General features: G+C 42.8%; 2 protein-coding genes across 2 annotated transcripts; one reads left to right on the forward strand and one right to left on the reverse strand.

Moving 5' to 3' along the window:
• The first annotated feature begins 220 nt into the window (after nt 1-220).
• On the forward strand, nt 221-14,498 carry LOC119886927 (cilia- and flagella-associated protein 57-like). Its single transcript, XM_038697921.1, is given in 22 exon segments — nt 221-691; nt 803-1,116; nt 1,193-1,452; nt 1,839-2,013; nt 2,096-2,248; nt 4,401-4,534; nt 4,833-4,998; nt 5,090-5,203; nt 5,350-5,562; nt 5,646-5,819; nt 5,935-6,096; nt 7,980-8,135; nt 9,121-9,214; nt 9,316-9,506; nt 9,597-9,770; nt 9,909-10,067; nt 10,605-10,748; nt 11,248-11,364; nt 13,388-13,522; nt 13,697-13,840; nt 13,981-14,117; nt 14,119-14,498. Coding segments are annotated over 22 exon segments (3,498 nt in total). The 5' UTR covers nt 221-534; the 3' UTR covers nt 14,144-14,498.
• A 935-nt stretch (nt 14,499-15,433) lies between these two features.
• nuf2 (UF2 component of NDC80 kinetochore complex) lies at nt 15,434-20,987 on the reverse strand. The gene is made up of 13 exons (XM_038697924.1): nt 20,790-20,987; nt 18,889-18,963; nt 18,560-18,636; nt 18,289-18,350; nt 18,087-18,184; nt 17,717-17,790; nt 17,284-17,377; nt 17,139-17,201; nt 16,834-16,971; nt 16,603-16,743; nt 16,058-16,233; nt 15,804-15,939; nt 15,434-15,722 (listed from the first exon to the last, which is right to left on the reverse strand). Exons 1-13 carry the CDS (start codon nt 20,910-20,912, stop codon nt 15,615-15,617), a joined length of 1,365 nt encoding a protein of 454 aa, XP_038553852.1. The 5' UTR covers nt 20,913-20,987; the 3' UTR covers nt 15,434-15,614.
• Between the last annotated feature and the right edge of the window lie 1,602 nt (nt 20,988-22,589).

A 22,589-nucleotide genomic window follows, 5' to 3' on the forward strand; every position in this document is an offset into this window, starting at 1 on the left:
GTGTAAAGTATAAAGTGACAGTCGGCCTATGATATGATAATTTATCATAATACTCAAGTAAAGAAAGTAACAATAGGCTTCCTCACAACTGTACGGTAGCTCTGCCCATGATGAACAAAGTCACTCAAAAACAAACAGGTGATGTTTCTACTATAAGTGAGTAAGAGTTGCGTTGCTAGGCAAACCGAAATCCCGCGATACGACGAGTGCAACTTTTACCTGAGAAAGCGGGCTACAGTGTGCGGGGAAAGAAACGGACATCAACCCGCAGCGGGCTACAGTGTGCGGGGAAAGAAACGGACATCAATCCGCAGCGGGCTACAGTGTGCGGGGAAAGAAACGGGAAAGTCTGGATGGAGCGACACGGCAGGGAACTCACGTTCTCACGGGATTTCCTGGGTTGCCTAGCGACGTGACTCTAATAGCAGTAGCTTTCGCAGTGTGTGTGTTTTCTGTTTTTTTGCTCCTGTCTGACATTTATTTAAGTGTGATTTTGCTGCTGGCGGCTTGAAAAACTTAACACTAGGCTGAAAAATGGCGAGTGTTGTTGCACAGTCGCATTTCATCTTCGGTCTAAGGACAAGTGTGAGTAACAATTTGTGTTTCTTCGATGAGCAAACTGTCGTTTTCCCCGCCGGAAACAGCTGTGTGTGCTTCAACACTGTCCACAGATGTCAGAGGTTCATTCCAGGTAGGCTGGATGATCGTGCGGCATTATCAAGTCAAGTACCTGTTTATCTCATGTGGTATTAGACATTCCTTTTATTTTTCTGTTAGTTGTTTTCTATTGGTGTCTTTGCAGGCTCAGAGAAAAGCCAGGGCATGAGTGCTTTGGCCATCAGTGCCAACCGGCGTTACCTGGCAGTGTCAGAGTGTTGCCAGAAGGCCACCATCACAGTGTTCGACCTGCAGCATGAGCAGGGCAGAAAGAGGAAAGTTCTGACTGCAGGAGACTTGCTTGTTCAAGAGTTTGTGTGCATGGCTTTCTCTCCTGATTCCAAGTACCTGATAGGCCAAACGGGCGGTCCAGAGTGGATGCTGATCTTCTGGCTTTGGGAAAAGCAGAAAGTGCTCGCATCAGTGAAGACCAGTAACTCAAACAATCCTGTTACCCAGGTGAGTCACCCACGCTGTATCGGTGCAGCCATGCACCCTTTGAGCACGTGATCCGACTTTATCAATGTCCCATCAGGTCAGCTTCAACCCTTACAACAACATGCAGCTCTGTGTGAGTGGAACTGGGGTGTTCAAGCTGTTCCGCTACTCTGAGGGAGCCCTGAAACAGAGCAGCTTCCCAAAGGTGGAGTCCATCAACTTCCTGTGTCATACATGGATGACAGAGGAGCGGGTGATCGCTGGGACGGACACAGGCAGGCTGCTGGTATTTGAGTCCGGAGACCTGCGAAGAGAGATTAACACGGCTTCTAAGGCTGTGCAGGAGCAGTCTGACAGGTCAGAGGTTTATCCAAAAATTGTTTTAAAAAATACTCTTAGGTGATGTACAGTAATTATGATTAGCTATGGCGAGATTACAGAGTTAACAGACTACGCAGTGTTTATTCTCAACAAATCCAAGCAAAACCAATCTGAATTTATCCTGCTCATAAGCAGAGGCGGTGAAAACATGACTGATTACTTTAGACTTGACATAATTCACTTGGACTTGAGCCTTTTGTCTTGGAATGACTTGCCCAAGTCCAAAGATTAAAACGTATTTTATTTTTAAAAAAGTGTGCAGTAAACAAATTCTTAATTTTATTGATGATGGATGTATTTTAGATCAAGCAGGAGGGAACGATCTGTGATCTCCCTGTAACTTTCATTCATTCACTGCACAGGCAGGTGGAGATGCAGAAGATCAAAGACGCTGAAGGGGATGAAGACCCCAATGTTCCTCGCATCACAGCCATTCTGTCCTACTCCAAAGGCTTTGTGTGCTCGTTGGGTCCCGGCACCGTCTGTCTTTTTGAAAGAAATGAGGAGGACAGTTATAGAAGAAGCAGGGAGATCCGGGTAAATGGGAATGCAGGTAACAGTGCCTCTGCAGGCTCTGCGTATGTTTCAAAGTGATCATATGTGTATCCTTTTCTGTCAGATCCCTCCAGACCCACACAGCAATGAGCTGACCCCGGCCGAATCCCAGGAGATTGACACCATGTGCATCAGTCCAGCAGAGGAGACTCTGGCCATCAGCACAGACAGAGGACAGCTGTACAGCTTCAGCCTGTCCTCTGTGGAGATGAACAAGGTAGACGGCCCCCTCTACCAGCACCAACACTGTGCTGGTGATTACTCTTCCACGTCAACGTGGTGTCTCTATTGTTTACCTTGTGTTGTCACCGTGGAAGATAAAATGATTGTTGCCCCCATAATGTAGCAGAGTCTCACCGCACTTAATGCAGCTGTTGTGAGTTTTGATGGCTGATAAACCCTTAAATATACAGATCTATTACTCAAACTGGCCTTCCTGGGTCTTATGTCATTTTCTTCTACTTGCTCCTTCCTAAAGCGACATTTCCACACCGACGCATACCTCCTTCACCAGGGCCCGTTTCAGAAAGCGGGATTAGTGAAAATTCTGAGTATGTTCAGCCTGAGATGAGGGAAACTCTGGGTTTTCTGTTTCAGAGAGCGAGATCAGATAATCCCTAGATCAGTAACTCCGGCAACTGTTGGAAAACCGTCAGCTTCTCTCTGACTCCTCCCCTCCCCGCGGAACCTGAGGCGGCTGTCTAACCCCACAGTTTGATTTCCTCATTCATGCTGTCGATATCAAAGCACATATCTGAACGCATTTACATCTTTAAAAACTTTAAAATCCCGGTTAAATAGACTTGATCTTGAACGGGATCACTTTCATGATCAATCTGTCATCGTAGATTTATCCTCAGCACAGAATAAAATCTGTGTCCGTCTTTAGGTATAACGCTGTGACAGTTGCACTGAAAATACTTACTGTGGGCTACATTACTGCAGTAATCACTGTTTAATATGTAGGCTAACCTATAAACTGATCAATGAACAGTAATCTTTCATGTTGGAGATAATGTGATTATTTCTGAGTGAGGATGACTGTGGTGCAGCTGAAACAAACAGGTCTACATAAGGTTTAAATGTGAGTTTTTCATTATTACCTGCTGATAGTCTGAATGTGTTTTGACAGCATTAATAAAATAGGCTACTAAATGAACAAGATGTTATTAACTTAAAATAGACGTCTAAACGTTTACAGTTAGTTTGAACCCATAGATGCATTTTCCACTGCAAAAAAAAAAGGGCTAACCTACTGGGTGCTACTGTGACTTTACAATCACAGGTTTATGAGTAAACTGTGTCTTATAGGCTGCCTATTTTCATAATCAGGTAGCCGATTTTTTTTTGTCCCGTCCGGTTATAGGGTTAGGCTACAGCTTAATAAATCTAGCCTTCCTATTTAAAATCGACTGTAATGAGCTGTAGCACTTTATCATTCATTAAGGAAAGTCCAGTCTGGTAAATGATGAATGAGCAACGCTGTGTAGTAGCCTAATAATGTTAACGCATTGATTCTTCTTCCGCTCCTGCGTTTTAGAGCCTATCAGGGTCCGCGTTGGCACGCATTCATATTTCTAGCTCCACTCGATTGAAATGGAGGCTCTGCCTTTATTTACCCGTTGCCATGGTGAATCGTAGTATCGGATCTCCATTGATGAGGCTTTTTTTAATCCCCACGCACGCGTTTCCATCAGGCTCAACGTACTCAGAGTTGATTGAACTGATTCTGATCAGCTGTTCTGGAACCGAAAACTCAGAGTTTCACATCTCAGGCTCAGTCAACCCAGAGCTCAGGGACGAGCTCAGAGTTTGTTAAGCCTGCTTTCTGAAACTGGGCCCTGCACCGCCACTATACCAGCTAGTCACCAATCAGAAAGTCTTGAGTCAATTCAGTCATTGAGATAACTTTTTAACTCTTTCTTTCTCTACTGTTTCTGTTGGTAATTACTCTCTTGCTTTTTTCTTTCCTCTCTCCTTTCTTTCCTTTTTTCTTTTAGCCATGCTAGCTGCATGGCTCTATGTATGGCAATGTCAGACTATTCTGTTGGCCAGACGGTCAGTCCAGACTGAAATATCATAACAAATAATTAGAATCAGAATCAGATGAATGTGTTTTCAGTTTCAGAGACCAAGATCAGATAATGAATGTGTTGCCATAAAATTTGGTACAGATATATATATATATATATATATATATATATAAAACGTGCCTTTAGCTCAAAGCACCGCTGTGCCACACATCAGTTTGTCCCGTCCATTGCTTTTCCTTAACTCCTTTTCTCATGTTTCAGACATCAAAGCAACTTCCCGTTGACTTCAGAACCTAAGGTTGACCCTGATATGTAGTTTGTAACTCTGCCCATCAGGAGGAACACTTTGAGTTCCTGTCGCAGTCCTTCCACTCTAAGTCCATCACTGGTTTGTCCATCTGCATTCGAAAGCCCCTCGTAGCCACCTGCTCTCTGGACCACTCTGTCCGCATCTGGAACTACGAAACAAAGTAAGAGACGACATCACCCAAGCTCTCTGCTATTTTGTTTATGTTGAGTATTTACTTTATTTCTCTACACGGTCTTAGGCGTCATTTTTTGAGTCACACCCATATATAAAAGTGGGTTTCGGTATTTTATGCTGCATGTTGAAGTGTGGTGAGGCACAAGAGCGTGCCTGAGGGAGGAAAAGAGGGTACAGACCTGGAGGGTGTGCTTGTAGAGCAGGAAAGTGACTTATTAAGCCCAGTCAACACAGAGCCTAAGTACGACATGCTAAGACCAGGCTCTCTTCATTACTGTCACTAGAGTGTTGGAGCTGTACAAGGAGTTCCAGGAGGAGGCGTACAGCTTGGCTCTGCATCCCACTGGCCTCTTCATCCTGGTGGGCTTTTCAGACAAACTCAGGCTGATGAACCTGCTTATTGATGACATCCGCACCTTCAAGGAGTTCACTGTGCGCGGCTGCAGGGAGGTGGGATATATGCGTGTGTGTGTGTGTTGATTGTGTGTTCACTTTTGAGCTCTTTTACCGTGGTTTTCGCCTTCTCTCTCCGCACCTTTAGTGTGCTTTTAGCCACGGCGGCCACATGTTTGCAGCTGTCAACGGAAATGTCATCTACATCTACTCCTTCACCTCTTTTGAGAACATCCTCAACTTGAAGGGCCACAATGGAAAGGTGAGTCAGGCAGGAGTCTCCACCACACTGCATGTGTCCCTCTGGCAGGGCAGGGTCCAAAGTCAGAGTCATATTTGTCAAACTACTGGGCAGTGGTAAGCATGCGTCCCCAAAAAGCTATGATACAGTAGAAACCTTTGTCGCAGGTGCGTGGCATTGAATGGAGTGTGGACGACAGCCGGCTGGTGTCCTGTGGGATGGATGGCGCGGTGTACGAGTGGAACACACAGACCGGCAAGCGTGAGTCTGAGAGCGTCCTCAAGTCCTGCAGCTACACAGGTGTTGCCTTCTCTTCAGACTGCAAGACCATCCTGGCTGTCGGAACAGACCTCACACTGAAGGAGATCCAAGATTGTCAGGTCAGAAAGAACGACTCGCTACTGTTTCTTTTTTCCAGAAATCATAATAAAGAGGAGCGCAAACTCACTCATTGGCTCCACAGGTCCTCAGGGAGGTTCCTGCTGATGAGGTAGCTCACACCGCTGTGGCAGTGTCTCACTCCGGCAGGGTTGTCTTCACCGGGACCTCCAGTGGAACCATCAGAGCCATTAAACATCCGTTACCCATCCAGAAGGAATGGATCATGTACCAAGCTCACTGTGGCCCCATTACCAAGGTTAGTTCAAAATGTTGTGAAGTCCATCACCTGGGGTGTCTTGAGTGAGAAATGGTCTGTCGTGTCAACCATTGTATAAGGAAAATGTCCACTGTCTAACCTCGTGTGTCCTCAGATGGTGATCACGTCTGACGATCAGTTCCTGCTGACAGTGTCTGAAGACGGCTGCCTGCTGATGTGGAAGATCATCGATAAGGACGGCCGAGGACTGAAGAGCCACAGGCAGATCGTCCACACTGAGGAGATCCTTGTCACCAAGTCAGACCTGGAGGAGAAGGTCCGTCTGTGTGTGTGTGTGTGTGTGTGTGTGTGTGTGCATTAGGCCAGTTTCCTTGCATATGTGTCAATAGTTTCCACATGAACATTTGGACTACACAGAGCACATAATGTGATCTGGGCTACTCCTGATGGATCAAGCCCTGGCTGCCCACAGCTACAGTCCAAATGATTGAAATGATAATTATATAGCTCAAGCTAGCTGGAGGTAATGGTGACATTAAGATAATATGTTAGCACCAGTTTAGTATTTTAAACATAGCATTTTTATTTTGTTAGGGGGACACTATTTTCCCCGGTCCCTGTTTTGAAACTGCTCCCCTGCTCTCTCAGTTAATGACAGCAGGGTGAAACACGCTGAGGTGACATCTGAACAGTATTTTGACATATGTTTCAAGAACACAGTTGTTTTTTACTAGGTTTAATAGGATTCCAGGTTTCTACGACAGCACTAGCACATCCATCAGTCCATTTTCTCCACTTATCCTGGACAGGGTTGCAGGGGGTTGGAGCCATTCCCAGCATGCATTGGGCTGACACAGGTTGTCTGCTCACTGAAATGAGCAAGTTCCCGAAATTCCTCTCTCTCTACCTGCTTCAGCCTTCTCTTCATACAGAGCGAGGGCCAGAGCAAGTACTCTGCTCTGTGTTGACAATTTTACATCCAGTATAGTTAGGTAGAACTACTTGCAACATCACTTCCACGGATTTTGTGTATCATAGCAACCAAAGCAGTCAGAGAGCGTTTTTTGCCAGCTGCTCTTCTGAAAACGCCCAGCAGGAAGCGTGTTTTTTCCGACTGCTTTTGTTGCTATGATACACAAAATCCGACAGACAGAGCTCAGTTAAAACTTTATGGATGAAAGATACTTTTGTTACAGATTAATAACTCACTCTGAAACTCTTGCTCCAGTCCATGTTGCCAAGCTGGTCGGCAACATGTACAGCTGAAACAAAGCTGTGTTTACCGGCTTCCAGCTGACCCGCCCTTCTCTGCTTCTGATTGGCTAGTAGTCCTTAACTAGGAACTGCGCATGTGCAACTCCCAACAAAGATCATTTAGAGACAAGATGTATCACTCCATAGCTAAAACGAAGCCTTCAACACAGGCTGAAAAGAGGAGCTGCAGCAATGTGCAGTATGACAAAAAATATGGTGTTTTTAAAAAATGAAACCATGTAAACCTGTTCTGGTACAACCACTAAATAAGATTATAAACCTGAAAATGAGCAGAATACCAGCTCTTTAAAATTTAGCCCGCTTCCAAATGACAGTGTGTGAAAAACCACTTTGTATGCTGTTTTTGTCCTGCACCTGTGCTGTACGCCGTCCACCTTCTTTGTTACATACAGACAGACCATGACCATTCAGTCCTACAGGCAGTTTACAGTCACAGCATCATCTAAGCTGGACGTCGTTACCCTGTGGAAGAGAAAACCAGAGCACCTGCAGGAATCCCACAGAGTTGAACTTCTGTGTGCAAACTCCTCACATACATAGAGAGCCATTTCATTCTTAACTTCCAATCATAACATACACCTGAGTTGTCTGGTTTACTGCCTTCTACCCACCAAAGAGCCCATCATATTGCCAGGAATACTGACATCTGATCTGAAATTCTATATCTGCTTTTAATTCTTAATTCAGGAATGGTTACTCCAAATCTCTTTCCTGCCCTCTGGATCCTTTGATCCATCTCTAGGAATGTGTGTGTGTTAGTTTTGTAAATATATTCTGTATTTTACAGATACAAATGTTACAGTTTGCACTTTAAGTCTGCCTCATGTAATCTCAGTGGGCTTGATGGGTGACAGAAAAAGACAATAATCACATAGCAAATGGTCAGAAACACATAAATATCCGACCCCATAATCTCTGTTGCAGACTCAGAACATGCTGGAGCTGAAGATGCGTCTGGAGGAGCTGCAGATGGAGAACGAGTACCAGCTCCGCCTGAAGGACATGAACTACAACGAGAAGATGAAGGAGCTGTCAGAGAAGTTTACCAAGCAAATAGAATCTCAGAAAACAATGCAGCAGGTGTGCTGGTCCCCTAACAGACAGCTCTTGTTCTCCAAATATACTCAACATCTTTTTTAAGGTCAAAATGTCGACCTGAAACCAACAATGCCTGTATTTAATTAATGACTCGATTTCTTGTATTGGCGTTACCTCATACTTTATATATATATACAGTACTGTGCGTGATTTGGGCAGCTGGGGAAAAATAGACATGTTTATAGTTTATATTTATCAATTAACAAAATGCAAAGTGAGTGAACAGAAGGAAAATCTAAATCAAATCCAGATTTAGTGTGACCGACCTTTGCATTCAAACAGCATCAGTTCCTCTAAGTTCACTTACACAAAGTCAGTGGTTTTGTAGGCACATCATCAGGTGTATGAATAAACTATTATACCAAACAGGTGCTAATGATCATAAAGAAGTGGCCTTCGAAAAATGGCAGCAGGCATCTGATTGGTCCCAAATTCATTCTGCAGCATGACAACAAACCCAAACATACAGCGAAAGTCATAAAAAAATATCTTCTGTGTAAAGAAGAACCAGAAGAGCCCTGATCTCAACATCCTCGAGTCTGTCTGGGATTACAGCAGCTGAGGCTGGCTGCCTCAATCCACAAAAGGACTGTGGGAAGTTCTCCAAGATGTTTGGGCTGACCTACCTGCCAAGTTCCTTAAAAAACTATGTGCAAATGTACCTAGAAGAAATGATGCTGTTTGAATGCAAAAAGTGGTCACACCAAATATTGATTGATTTAGATTTTTCTTCTGCTCACTCACTTTACATTTTGTTAATTGATAAATATACAAATAAATTAACAACACAAGAAAGCATGCCTACTTTAGAGCATTTCCACACCTGCCTAAAACTTCTGTAAAGTGTACATTGACAACCTTTTTACAGGATTTGCATGCCTCTATTTAGTCAGCAAAGAGCTCACATGTGCCTTTGGAATGGATTGTATAATTAATTGTCTGTTGATGACGTGTACTGTACCTACAGGCCATGAAAACAGAGATGGAAAAGCAGGAACGTGAGCACCAGGAGAGTTCTGCTGAGGTTACTGTGAAACACTCAAAAGACCTGAAGGATTTAGGTAAGAAGATGACCTGGTCTTTGACAGCACAATCCAGGGCCAGCGTGTCTTTGTTTCTACAAGGATCAGTCATTCTGTCTGTCTACCAATCAATCATACAGAGTTATCCTACAGCCAGAAGCTGATTGTGGAGCACGAGAGGTACCAGGATCTCCAGCAGAAAGATCAAAGAATGCAGGAAGACTATGAGAAGCAGCTGAAGGCAGCAGAGGAGAGCAAAACCCAAGCCCTAGAGGAGCTGACGCAGCTCTACGAGGCCAGGCTGCAGGAGAAGACTCTGATGCTGGCTCAGGTTAGTCAGGAGGAGCAGGAAGGAACACCACATGAAACCAGCCCAGTTCTTATGTCCACTTTGATTTTGAACTTCTTTTGTGTTGCGCAGTGTCAGGAGGATGCACAGCAGCAGATCCGTGAGTTTAAAGAGATCATAAAGCAAGTAGAGGAGGACGAGGAGAGGAAGATTCACGACATCCAAATCAAGTATGAGAGAAGACTGCATACTGAGAAAGAGACCAACACGCATCTGAAAGGAGAAACTGGTATCATGACACAGAAGGTGAGACAGGCTCCTGCTATCCTGTTTTTAATACACGCATGCATATTCCTCTCTCTCCGTCGTCCTCCCGTCTCTCTCTTGTGTAATCTCCAACTCTGTGTTACTTCTTCCTTTCGGTGGCTGGTTGTGTGATCACAGTTCTACAGTCTGCAGAGACAGATCGACGACAGGTGCTCAGAAATAAACAAGATGAAGCAGGAGCGCCAGAGGCTGCTGGGGTTGATCCGCTCCCTGGAGAGCGACATCGAGGACCTGAAGCGGCAGATCTCTGGACACGAAAAGACCAACCAGGACAAGGTGGCTGAGATCTCATCAACATTTCAGATTAAATAGATTCAATTAAACCCCATAAATTGTTTTGTTACAGCCCTGTATCTTGCCTTTTTACATTTATTTAATATGTTTGCACTGAAACGATCTTTTTTTAAGCTCACAATTTATCTTGCTGGTACAGTATGTTTGGTTCAACAGCACTATATTTTGGGGTATTCTGAAATGTTATTAAATCTCTACTTTAAAACTAATAGAAATACACGAATGGACAACCTAGTACAGCAAGAGCATATAGATATATGCGTGACACTTACATCACAAAAAGATCATGAAGAAGTATGTGAATTCTGGAGATGCTCTTATATTAGATATACGATTTCCATGACAGCTTTGGGGTCTGTGGGGACATAAACAGCAAAACCTCTAGGTCCTCCTTAACCTCTTTGAAAAATGATGCTCTCAGTCTGGAGATTATGTCCCGCTGCAGACTCAGGGCACGATTAGATATTGTTAATCATAAAAACATAGAACAAACATACTAAATTCCCTGCACACCTACAGGATAAGACCATCTCCAGCTTGAAGAAGAAGAGCCAGGAACTGGAGAAGTTGAAGTTTGTTCTTGATTTCCAGTTAAATGAGCTGAAGAAACAGACTGAGCCTCAGCAAGATGACATCAATGAGAAGAAGGAGCGGATCCATCAGGTGTGTGTGTGTGTGTGTGTGTGTGTGGATGATGGAAAAGCTTTTCTACAGTAATTAATTTCAATTTCATTTTTTATAGCTCCAATTCATAACAGAAGTTGTCATATTGCACTTTTCATAGCTCGAACTCTTTGGTTTCACTAAAACAATAAACACTAAACAACGACATCTTAAATTAGTGATTAGTGTCCATTTGAAGAAGTCATTTTCTCTTTTGATATTGTTTTATGTCATGTGGTGTTTTAAAAATAATAATCATAACTTTATTTGTATAGCACTTTTCAGAACCAAGGTAAAATGCAGGTAAATGAAACAGAACAATGACACATGTTGAAATAAAGTGGACCTGGTATCAGTGTGCAAACCTGATAGCCCTGCATTAGCAGATATTGGAGTCATAGTGAGTCTATGTGAGTACTATATGCCAAGAGGACCCTTCCTGGGAGACATTTTTGTCTGACAGTGTTGACAGTGATGTGCTGTTTGTGCCTTTTGACAGCTGGAGGAGGAGCTGCTGCAAATCGACAAGAGCAACACTCAGCTGAAGCTCACCATCTCTGACCTGAGGCTCAAACTGAGGACCAGAGACAAGGAGATGCAGAAGGAGATGCAGAGAGTGAGCGCATAGCTAAGACTCCATACTGAAGCAACCTGTTATGATTACATAATGCTACACATGCTGTACATGCTACTATACCAGCTTTAAGACGTTTTGATCAAATAGTTATTTGATATTGTCAAATGTTGACTGGAGCCTCTCATAGAGTTTGAAGGCAGATGTGACGTAGTAAACTAGGAGCTGGATTTACTAACACCCTGAATAAAGAGGACTAAATTGCGTGTGGATTCTAAAATATTGCATGTGCAATTGTGGTAGCAGTTATGGGTGATTAACTGAGAATTATTGTGTAGATGACAACAAGTGCAAACACGACGGAGGTGGCAGTATTTAAACGAGGGTTTTGCGTGTTTTAATGGTTTCTTGGCAGGGAGAGTTGGAGGGAAAGCAGCCACTGCGTAAAAACCTTGAGTTGTTTCGTTCAGTGTGTCCCGAGTATGTGGAAATCGTCTGTACCTGCCTATGCTGCTTAAGATTGCACTAAGCACTTGGAACAGCACACCTGAAAAACTGCTCTGGGAAACCCCAGCAGAAACAGATACAGTATGCTGGAATGACCCACACGAGGAAATGCAGTTACGAGAAGTTTGGGCATGGCAGGTTTTGCGCGACTCCTTATAATTGGCTCCAAGTCAGCCCTTAGGTCAGTCAACAGCTCCAGTAGGGCATGGCTGGAGAGGCGAAATATGTTCCTCAGTCATGCTAAAAATATTGACACGAATGGAAAAAACATTTCTCAATTCAGTTTAATTCAAATTTGTTTTATTGGCATGAATGTTAATACAACAGTATTAACATTCATGCTAATGAATGTTAATGCTTCAAGGCAAATACAAAAGAACAATTCAATTCATACAGTTCAGCAAATAAATAAAATATTTTTTTCCCCCCATATATTGGATATAGAATAATATTATCTAATACTGTTCATTTCTCTGCGTCTTCTTTCATTACGGCTGTGTCTCCTTCTCCAACAATAACAGCAGCCATCTCTGCACACTTGGTGGTTTGCACCTTCCTTTCAACCGTATTAAATACAGATGCTGTTGCACTCACGCTAAATTGCGTTTATGCTTGTTAGATCACATTGCGTGTAGTAAATAATAACTATCCATTACTTTTCACAATAAAATTAAAATGCCCCAAATTGCATATTCATTAAGGCAAAAGTACTAAATGAACAACAGGTGCTATCTTGCACTTTTGAAAGACGTCATTCTGTGCACACCGTTAGTACATCAGCTTACGTGCTAATTTGCTGGTGATATCAAGTTTGCACACGTTTTTACTCACACAAACCTTTAGTAAATCTGGCCCTAGGTGTTTAATTTAACTCTCACTGCTGCTCTGTGGCACTTTGCAGTTCTGTTACAACTCCTGTTATACAGACATGACAAAGCAGGAAACACACAGGCGTAAATAATAACATTAACGATGGTGCTATTCCATTAAGTGTCCCAGTAAGCCATGTCAGTCAGTGGTCCTGCACAATAACCAAATCAACTAAAAGAAGATACTAGAAGACGTTTCGTCCCTCATCCAAGAGACTTCTTCAGTTCTGACTGACTGGTAGGGAAACCCAGCTATTTACCCTCTAGGATGGTCGATACCGCTGGTTCGTTAGTGCTCCTGGCTGTGGTAACGACTTCTAACAAAGTACTTCTAGTATCTTCAACCAAGTCCAGTTGCCCTTGACCTCAGCCTTCGTTGGATAACTCTGACCTGGATTCACAGACAATACTGACATGCCCTTATGTACATTAAAAGGGTCCTTGGTCACTCGCTGTAGTCAGTCCTCCTGTTCATCCTGTTCAACAAAGAAATTCCTTCTTAGTAATGGGGGACAAGCATCATATTAGATTTAACTTAACTTCAGAATGTATTTATGCACAAAACTGAAATGTCTTTGTTGCCAGTACAGACGGCAGGAACAATTATAGCAACCAAAAGCCCTTTTAATGTGCATGAGGGCAGAAGACTTGAAAAAATGCGACACCTCTGTCATCTTCTCTGTGGTCAGGGGAAAGATTTGGAGACACACCTTCAGCGGCTCAAGTCAGACCTCCACAACTGTGTTGGCTTCATCCAGGAGCCAAGGAAACTGAAGGACAGCGTGCAGATGATCTACGCTCGCTATGTGCCGCAGACCGATGGGGTGAGTAGTTCACATAGTGTCGTAGATCCCTCTGAGCTGACTGGATGCTCAGCTCAGACTTTGTGGCATCAGTAATGTTCAACAAGGGGTAATGCTCTACTCACACAACATACAGTTTACATACAGTGTAAGGAATGCAGGGAGCATGTGAACCGTGGGTGTGCTGTTTCCAAGGTGGAGAAAAGCAGCGTAGACGAAGATATTCAGAGGGCGTTCTGTCGCCAGCGTGACCACCTGGAGAGGACTGTTAACAGTCTCAAGTCGAGGCTGGCCAAATCTGCCGAGGAGCATGAGAGAGTCTACGTCAAGATCATGAAGGTAAGATAAAGAAACACTGCAGACAGTTCCTCTGAGTCTTAGCTTCCTTAAGATTATTGAAACAAGTCTACTGCTCATGGCATTCAGTGTTTCTTCCTCCTGTGAAGTAAGTCTGAGCACAGTTGTCGTCTGCTCTGCAGGAGAACGTGACTCTGATCACTGAAATCAATGAACTGCGTAAAGAGCTGCGTTTGGTGAGAACTCAGGTCAAAGATTACAAAGCTCAGCTGGCCTCTTTCAAGAAGTCCAACAAGTCACGTCCTAACTCAGAGGAAGGAGCCCAAACATGAAGACGTCCGCTAAGGATTCACAAAACGCACGACTAAATTCAAATCAGAGAGCCACCGCCTCCTCGACCAGGAGCCGTGTTTGCCCTGCAGCGAGGGACACTCCAGCCATCATCACACACGTTTTGTACCACGCAGCATTTTTTCACTTGTTTTCCTGCATTGATGAACGTATTCACCAGCACAGACAGGTGCTGTGAATTTATCTACAATACTAGTTTGTCTTCAATATAATAAACTCTTTCTGGGATGATTTTGAAGGTTTCCTTTTGAACAAGAATCAAACTCTGTACTTTACCACATATTTACCATGAAGACATTATAAAGATGGTATTACATATATTTGTATTAAAACCATTGTTCTTGCCTTTGGAGTGTGTATTTATTCTCCAAGCACACCTGACATGACCCCCACCTGCGAGTCGTGTCATGTCACTGGACTCACTGGAAACAGACCCAGCTAAAGTCAATATGAACATTTGAATCTTTGTTGTCACCATTTGGGATTAACCCTTTAACTACAAATTCCACATACTTTTCCATTTTGAATATACGCTATAGAGCTTTAGATATTTGGACGTGTTCATCCTACTGTTCTAGTCAACCACTTGCTTCCATTCATTTCTGCTCAGTATGTCCATTAGAAACCCTTGAAGCTTGCTTACACTGTCTAATCCATGACAGCAGACTGCACATCTGTAATCACTTTTATAGCCTAGAAGATTGAAGAGTCTAAACTGCACCACCTTTAAACAGTTACATCAGTTGGACAAAATGAAAGTAGACCTATGTTCACAGCGATGGATTACAAGACTACAGAGTCTCTTGATTTTCATAATCTTGAGATTTCAGAAATGAAAGGAAGCAAAATGAGCGACAGTGCATAACGTTGAAGTGATCTGCGGTGGATGGGCTACATGTCTGGGGATGTGGAAGGGAAAGTAGAATGGATATTTTTGACCCATTTAAAAAGATGTGTCTTCAGTAGGCAGTGGGTAGGGATGTTAGAAAGTACAGAGAGATGGACTAACACAGGGTTGGTCTTTTCATCAGACATGTGGACAATAACTAAAATATGCTCTGAGGGGTGCTACAGCCCCTTTAAGCATTAGCTGGCCCTCCAGCAGTTTTATCAGCACAGAAAATCATGACATTCTTTACCATTTAATAGTTTTACCGTACCAGACTACTGCAGTTTTAGAAAGGTCCAGTCATGGCTAATCACAGAACAAATGTACAAAACTTCTGATGTGCAATCTGAGCCACACTCGTGCATCGCTGTTCAACATGGAAGCCTCCGAGCCACACAGTCTGGACTGATCAGATTTATTATCCAAGACGGCAGCACGGTCATTAATATACAACTCTGTTTTAAACATTTAAATAGTAGTGGGTCAAAAAAAAAAGAGAACAGAAAGTTAGAAGAGTAAAAAACACAGAACAGAAGAAATACCATGGAGTAAAATGATAAAAGACACCAAATGTATTTAAAAGACTGCTGACATCTTGGCGACGTCATGTTTCATGTCCTCAACGTGTGCGTCGACCCTCTTGTGCAGCTCATCAATCGACATGGACAGGGTGTCATACAGGGCCTGGCACGGTGAAGTGAAACGTGTTAGTCTCAAACCATGTATGAAACAATAAGAGGCATGGGCAGTGAGGCAGACCGGTACCTGAGCCTTCTCCGTCTCTTTGCTGCAGACGTCCCTCAGGCTCTGGATCTTGGCCTTCAGCTGCTGCGTCTCTCTGGAGATCTCTTGGATTTTGTCAGCCATGTCCTCGCGCTTCTGATAGATTTGGTTACACTGCCTGGAAAACAGATCAATGTTGGTTTCTAAAGTCTTTCTATTTCACATTCAGAACTATGGAAATTCCACGATCATGTAGAAATGAGCAGTAGTGCATCATGCTGCATGGCATTAAATACCCCAACACTTCTTGAACATGCTGCTCCTTCATCTCCTTCTTCTTCTGCCTGCGGATGTTCTGTTTGGACACTTTGTCCAGCTTCATGCCCAGAGTTCGCTTCAGCTGGCCTTCCTCACTGCACAGGTTCTTCAGTTCTTTGTGCTTCTTCTCATACTGAACCATCAGCTCATGGTGCTGCACACACACACACACACACACAATATAAAAAGGTGTATAATTACACAATGACAAGCTGTAAAGAAAGGAGCCCACAGATTACCCAACATGCACCACCTGCAGAATGCTGGGTTTTGCTGGTCATTTTTTATTTAGTGATGAAACACAGTGACCGGTTAGCACATGGATCATATGGAGATCGGAGTGTATAACTGGCTCTGCATTATGTTATTTATTCTGACCGTCAAAAAGGGGAGTGGGTTTTTTTTGGTTTTTTTTACTGCTTCATACCACACAGCATATGATATGTGATGGATTGATAGGGATATTGATCTGGGCTTGTTGAAGGACAGATCTGAATACAGAGCACTTGTTTCCGGCTCATACCTCCTCCTGTCGCTGCTTGGTGTTATTCATGCTGCTCTCCAGGTCCTGCAGCAGGTGGTACATCTGCTGGATCTCAGCCTCAGTTTGAGTCACACTCTGCACCATGTTCTGCAGCTCCACCACACGCTCATCTGTTTCTTCCTGAAATCAGTGCCATCAAAACGTTTCACACGGGGGAACAAGGAACTGGATCTGGCATTTGGAGGCAGCCCTGTTTGCTCTGCTACTCACGATAGAGTGCTTGATGTTCTTGACGTTCTCCCTCATCCTCTCCATCTGAGTCTTCAGCTCCTCTGGAGACTCCACAATCTGAGACTTGAGTTTGCCGACATCTTCCTTCAGGTTGCTGACGTCCACCTTCACCTGGGCCTGACACACACACACACACACACACACACACACACACACCCCTCAACTCCTGCTGTCTGCAACATAGCTTCCGCTTTCTGAGGTCGTTTGTGACGTCAGACCAAAGTACCACATAATACTGATCCCAAAGACGTACCAGGCTGGTTTTAAAATATTCAGTCACATACCAGTTTCTGGGTCTTCTCTGCAATTTTGGCTTTCCACTCTGCGATGGTTTCGTTTATAGCATTCTGAAAGGAGACACATTGATCTCACTGAAGAGCACACGACGACAACAGGTTTCATTATATTGGCTGTTTCTCCGCCACCTACCACTTCCTGGTATTCGTGCACAGTGGTGGCCTGTAGTTCAGAGAGAGCGGCCGCCAGCTCGTCGGCCTCAGCCTGCTGCTCTGGTGGGATGGTCCTGAACAAGCACACCACACAAAGAGCAGCTTTGGTCTTTTATGTCGAAGCATCTCATCGTGTTCTCATTTCTGAAAACATGACTACTGATGAAATAATTAGTTTGTAATCTGGACATAAAATTTGTTTTGATCACAAAATAGACCATTCAGTTATTCAGTGTAAATAAATCATTAATCTGTCCATGGTGTATTTGATTACATAATTCACGGTTTAATCTATAAAATGTCTAAAAAGTAAAAACATTGTTTATTACATTTAAAATGACATATGATAATGATGATATAAAATGTCACTGACCACAACAAAACCCCCCCCACACATTTAACCCAACACTTACGTCAGCATCTCAATCTTCTTCTCTGCTTCTAAAATGCCTTTGGAGTACGCCTGCAGCCTGTCCATGTCTGCCCTCTGACAACAGAGACAGGAACTGTCACATGTACGACTCCAAGACACACAATACCAGGACAGCAGTCAGAAAAAGCGAGCTTGTGGTTTATAAAAAAAAGTTCTTATGACACAAGGTGCCAACAGTATTAAATTAAGTATAAAAATCAAGATTTGAACATTATCAAGAGCAAGATGTACAGTCAAGAGATTTCTCTGCATTAAATGTCCTAACGTCGTCTTTTTTAATTCATTTTTAGAAACCTCATTAAAACTGTTTCCAGGATACGCCCCCCCTTGTGTGGGCCAATTTTACATACAAATTTGGCCTGCTTCTCCAACACCATCTCCATCCGCTGCTTCCTGAAGTAAAGAAAGTTCATGATGGCACTCAGAACACTCAGAGTCCTCTGTTTTTCTGGAAAGGAAGAACCAGGCGGTTAGCCGGGGTTATCTGACATCTAGTTGTCAAATGTCAGATGTGGAAATATGTGATACAGTTTTAGAAAAACAGATACTCACTTGGAGCTAGAAGGTCGTTCAGTGAAAAATCGTACACAAAGCACATAGGCAGAAACTGCCTCCTGAAAAACATCACACGGTGTTGTTAAAAATATGTCTACTGTAGATGGACAAATACACGCCTTGCATACGATCATGCTGAAACCCAGTTCCAAAGTGTAGCCTTTCACTAACTAAACTACTGAACTAAGAAAAAGAGATACATCATACATCTTCTGTGGTGGTTGGTAAATATTGTGTTAATCCAGCAGAGAAAAGCAGGCACACTCACATGCGCATGTAGACGCTCATGATAGCAGTAGCCCCCTCGTGATTTACCGGATACTGAATGTTCTCCAAAAGTGGAACCTGTGGCAAGAACAAAAAGAAAAATCAAGCTCTTCAGTAGAGCAACCAGGTGTATGGTGATGACTGACAGATACCACCACACCAGTCCCTACATAAAGATCACGTGTTGTGTATAAAGCAACATTATAACACCAAACAAAACAGCGTCCATGAGCCTGCTCAGCGTAACTCTGCAGTGAAATCCAGACCTCCTTGATGAACACTTAAGCAGGCTGGGATGCAGACACGGTAAGGTTTCCGGTCAGTACTCACCATGGAGTGACACTCTGGTCTGAAGCGATACAGGAGATGCAACACCCTCATGTACAGCGTTTGAACGGTCTCTGGCTGTAAGATGGAATAAGGGAACGCTACGTTAATGACCATAGAGCGGTGAAACAACAACTCCACTACAGGTTATGTGGTCCAGTTTCTTGCCTAGCTAGCAGAATGTACAGCTGGTTCCCACAGCCCCAATTCCCCTGCAGCCCCAGCTCTTATGACTGGCCACTTGGCTTAGTTAGGACTTTACATTCAAACTAGTGACATTCTGCCCCAAGTTATTGCAGTGCAACCAATTTTAGTAGCAGATTGAGTTACAAACTAACTCGTAGTTACGTCTTGAGTGTCGACCCTTCGCCCCATCTCAGGGGAGTACTCACACACAGGGTACACCCAGGATTCTCAAAGTTCAATTAAAAACTTTTAAGGCCTTATTTTCGGAATATGAAATTTAAGACTTTAATACTTTTAAGAGCCTGCGGGTACCCTGCACACACAGCAGGTGCACCGCAGTGCAGGGGTGGAAATCAAATCAAAGGACAGTTTTTTTCTCACATGCCCACATGGACACTGACAGTGAGTTTTTGATAGTTCTTCATTCCTTCTGCTGGCTGTGTCATTACCCCTTGAGATGGGAGATAAAATCCACAGTCCTTGTTTTATGGAAAAGCAGCAGTCTGAATTATTTTAGGGCTGTATCCAACAATTACTTTCATTATTAATTAATGTGCCGATGACTTTCTGGAGACATTTGCTGCTTTAAGCCTTTTAAATGTGATGATGTGCTGCTTTTCTTTGTTAGATGTGTATTGTAAACTAAATCAATTGGGAGCATTTCAATACATAATCTTGAGTTTTGGCAAATTATAGCTGACACCTTTCACCATTTTCTGACATTTTAAAGAGAAATATAATGAATCAGATATAACCAAAATGATCAAATCTATTCTAGAAATGGTTGCCAATTAATTCTGTCGATTGCCTGATCTGTTAATCCACTAAGTGCGGTTGCTCTATCTGAGTTAGTCACATTAAGTGGGTATATTCCAAATTCCCACAGAAATTTTAGGACAAACTTTGTCCTGGTGAGGAGAAGACTTTCAAGGTACATACAATATGTGCATGTTTTGTTACAGTATTTTATGATTGCTCAGTTTTCACAACACAATCAGAATGGATAAACTGGCTTTCACAACACAACATGCTGCCGTACAAAGTGCAATACATAAAGTCACAGGCTCCAGAATACAGACACCTTTAAATGCTTATTACTAATATATTACATCATATTTTACCAACATTGTCAAGTTAACCTCACAACTGCAACACCTGTCTCTCCTTTTGTTTACAGTTACTGTAACGTTCGTGATTGGGCTTCACTGTTTTATGCTTTCCAGCATTTCATTATGGATTTACTATATTTTTTTACGATTTATTTTGATTAAATGTGAAACATTTGTTTTTAGGCCATTGCCTAACTTATTGTGCTTTCAAGAATTGAAAATTATGAATTTGTTGTCAAAAGTGAGCCAACGAATTCGTACTGTAACAGACTTAATAAAAGTTTGATCTTTTAGCTGGTCTCATTCACCTGTAAAATGTATTAAATCTCTCAACGTTACAGATATTTGTTTGTGCTGGTAAGCAAAACGTTAAACCATCAGATTTTTGAATGGAGTTTGGCACAGCTCGTCTCTCCACCACGTCATGGTACACGTCTGGAAATAAGTTCCTCCTCGTTTCAGGCTCTCGCATCAAATTAGCGGTCAGCTCCATCATGTACTTTTACTACTTTCTGACGAACCTTCCAACCGTACTCATTAAGTGGTTGTTATTAAAGATTAAGATTCTGTGAGCAGACACTAGAAACCCGGGACAGACCGTAACGTTACCTTGGGAGCAGGAGCCAGGTCGCTCCTGGTTAAGTGTTTCGCCTCTTGACCGGTGAGAACTTCTGTTCGGTAAAAGTTTACTATCGCATCCGCAGTATAAACAGGGAATGTGTTTTCAGTCATTGTCGCAGTTTTTGTACAGACTAATCACAGAAAAACGATTTCAACGTCAATGGCGACTCAAAATTGGCGCCTTAAAACGACTTCCTTGTTGATTTCCAGACGGCGCATCTGATTGGTCAATTTCTTCTTCTTCTTTTGATTTGATTGGTGGTTGGCAACCAGTGTTAGGAGCATTACCGCCACCTCCCGGACTGGAGTGTTGAACAGATGATTTGCCGACTAACATTCTTGAAATCAAATAAACAAACAAAACCAATTAAAAAACGAAACAAAACAAAAAATGAAAACCTATATCCTCTCAATTAAACCCGTATCCTTCAGATATTTGATGCTTAGATATTCCCCATGCTTTATCCCCAAGGAGGTTCTAAGCTTAGCTTTCTCTACAACTGTTGCTATTTTACTCCTGGCCTCCACATAGCCCCTACACTCAACCAGCACATGTTGAATTGTAAACTATTACATTTTGCACAATGTCCAGTTGGGTGTTTACCTATTTAAGAAGTAATTGGTTAAGCCCTGTGTGTCCTATCCTTAGCCGGGGAATGACTGTCTCTGTGTTCCAGCTTTCTTCCCAGACCAACATGATTCTGGATACTGTAAAGATGTCTTCCAGTTTCATTTAGTTCCCAGTATTCTTGCCTTATTTTTTCACATTTGCTCTTTAATGACAGTTTTACCTTCAGTTGAACTTGCATGTCAACTGACTTTGATTTGAGTGCTTGTTTTGCCTGAATGTCAGCGTCTTCTTTTCCCTCTACCCCTACATGGGCAGGAACCCAAACAAAGCAGACGGTCAGTCCCTTCTGATACATGGATACTAAACACCAGATCGCTGTTTCCAGGTCAAGTTTTCATCAAACAACACTCCTAAAAGTCTGACAGCTTTGACTTGTTCGACGGTTTGGTCATATCATTTTAAGGGCTCTTCTTTATGTCTACTGGAAAAAATATCACTTGTGTCGTTGTAACTGACACCTTAAAACGGCAGTTATTTGCCCACTGTTCCACCTCCACAATTGCTGCCTGTAATTTCTTCTGAATAAATTTCAAATTCCATCGTCTTATCCATAGAGCCCCGTCATCCGCATACAAGGACTTCCCAAAACTTTACTTTTACAATAAAAGTACTGGATTACACATACTGCCTTGTGGAGTACCATTTTCAGCTTTATGGAGTCTTGAAAATTCTGTGCGCACCCTGACCTCTATTGCCCTGCCACATAAAAAGTCCCTATTTGTCTGAGCTTTGTTGATTTTCAGATTCAGGCAACACAAATCTTAGGCACAGCTTAAATAAACCAAAAGACACAGCAGCTTGACTGCACACACGAGGCAATAACAGAAATATAGCAGGTTAATTAAATGGGTTTGTTTAGTAGTTCAACTTAGGAATAAAAACGTGGCCATCAATAGTACAATTAATCAGGTAGAAGAAACCAAGAAACACATTTCTTCTTTTACATTAGTTAGAATTTTTGGGTGTTACAAAAGCAGATAAATCTTTCCCTCTGCAGCACAGACAGTCTCGCGATAAATGAGATGAGCTCTTGCATAAACACACAAGTACGGTGGTCTTAATTTATCTCCAAGATACTTTAGAAATAGTTTAGTTATGTGGATGGATTGAAGAAGATATTCCGGGTCCACACTCCGAAGCAGCAGGGGGCGATAACA

The sequence above is a fragment of the Micropterus salmoides genome, unplaced genomic scaffold, assembly GCF_014851395.1.
Source record: "Micropterus salmoides isolate LMB-PRFRI ecotype aquatic unplaced genomic scaffold, ASM1485139v1 Ms_hic_scaffold_4, whole genome shotgun sequence".
In the NCBI taxonomy this organism is placed as follows: domain Eukaryota; kingdom Metazoa; phylum Chordata; class Actinopteri; order Centrarchiformes; family Centrarchidae; genus Micropterus; species Micropterus salmoides.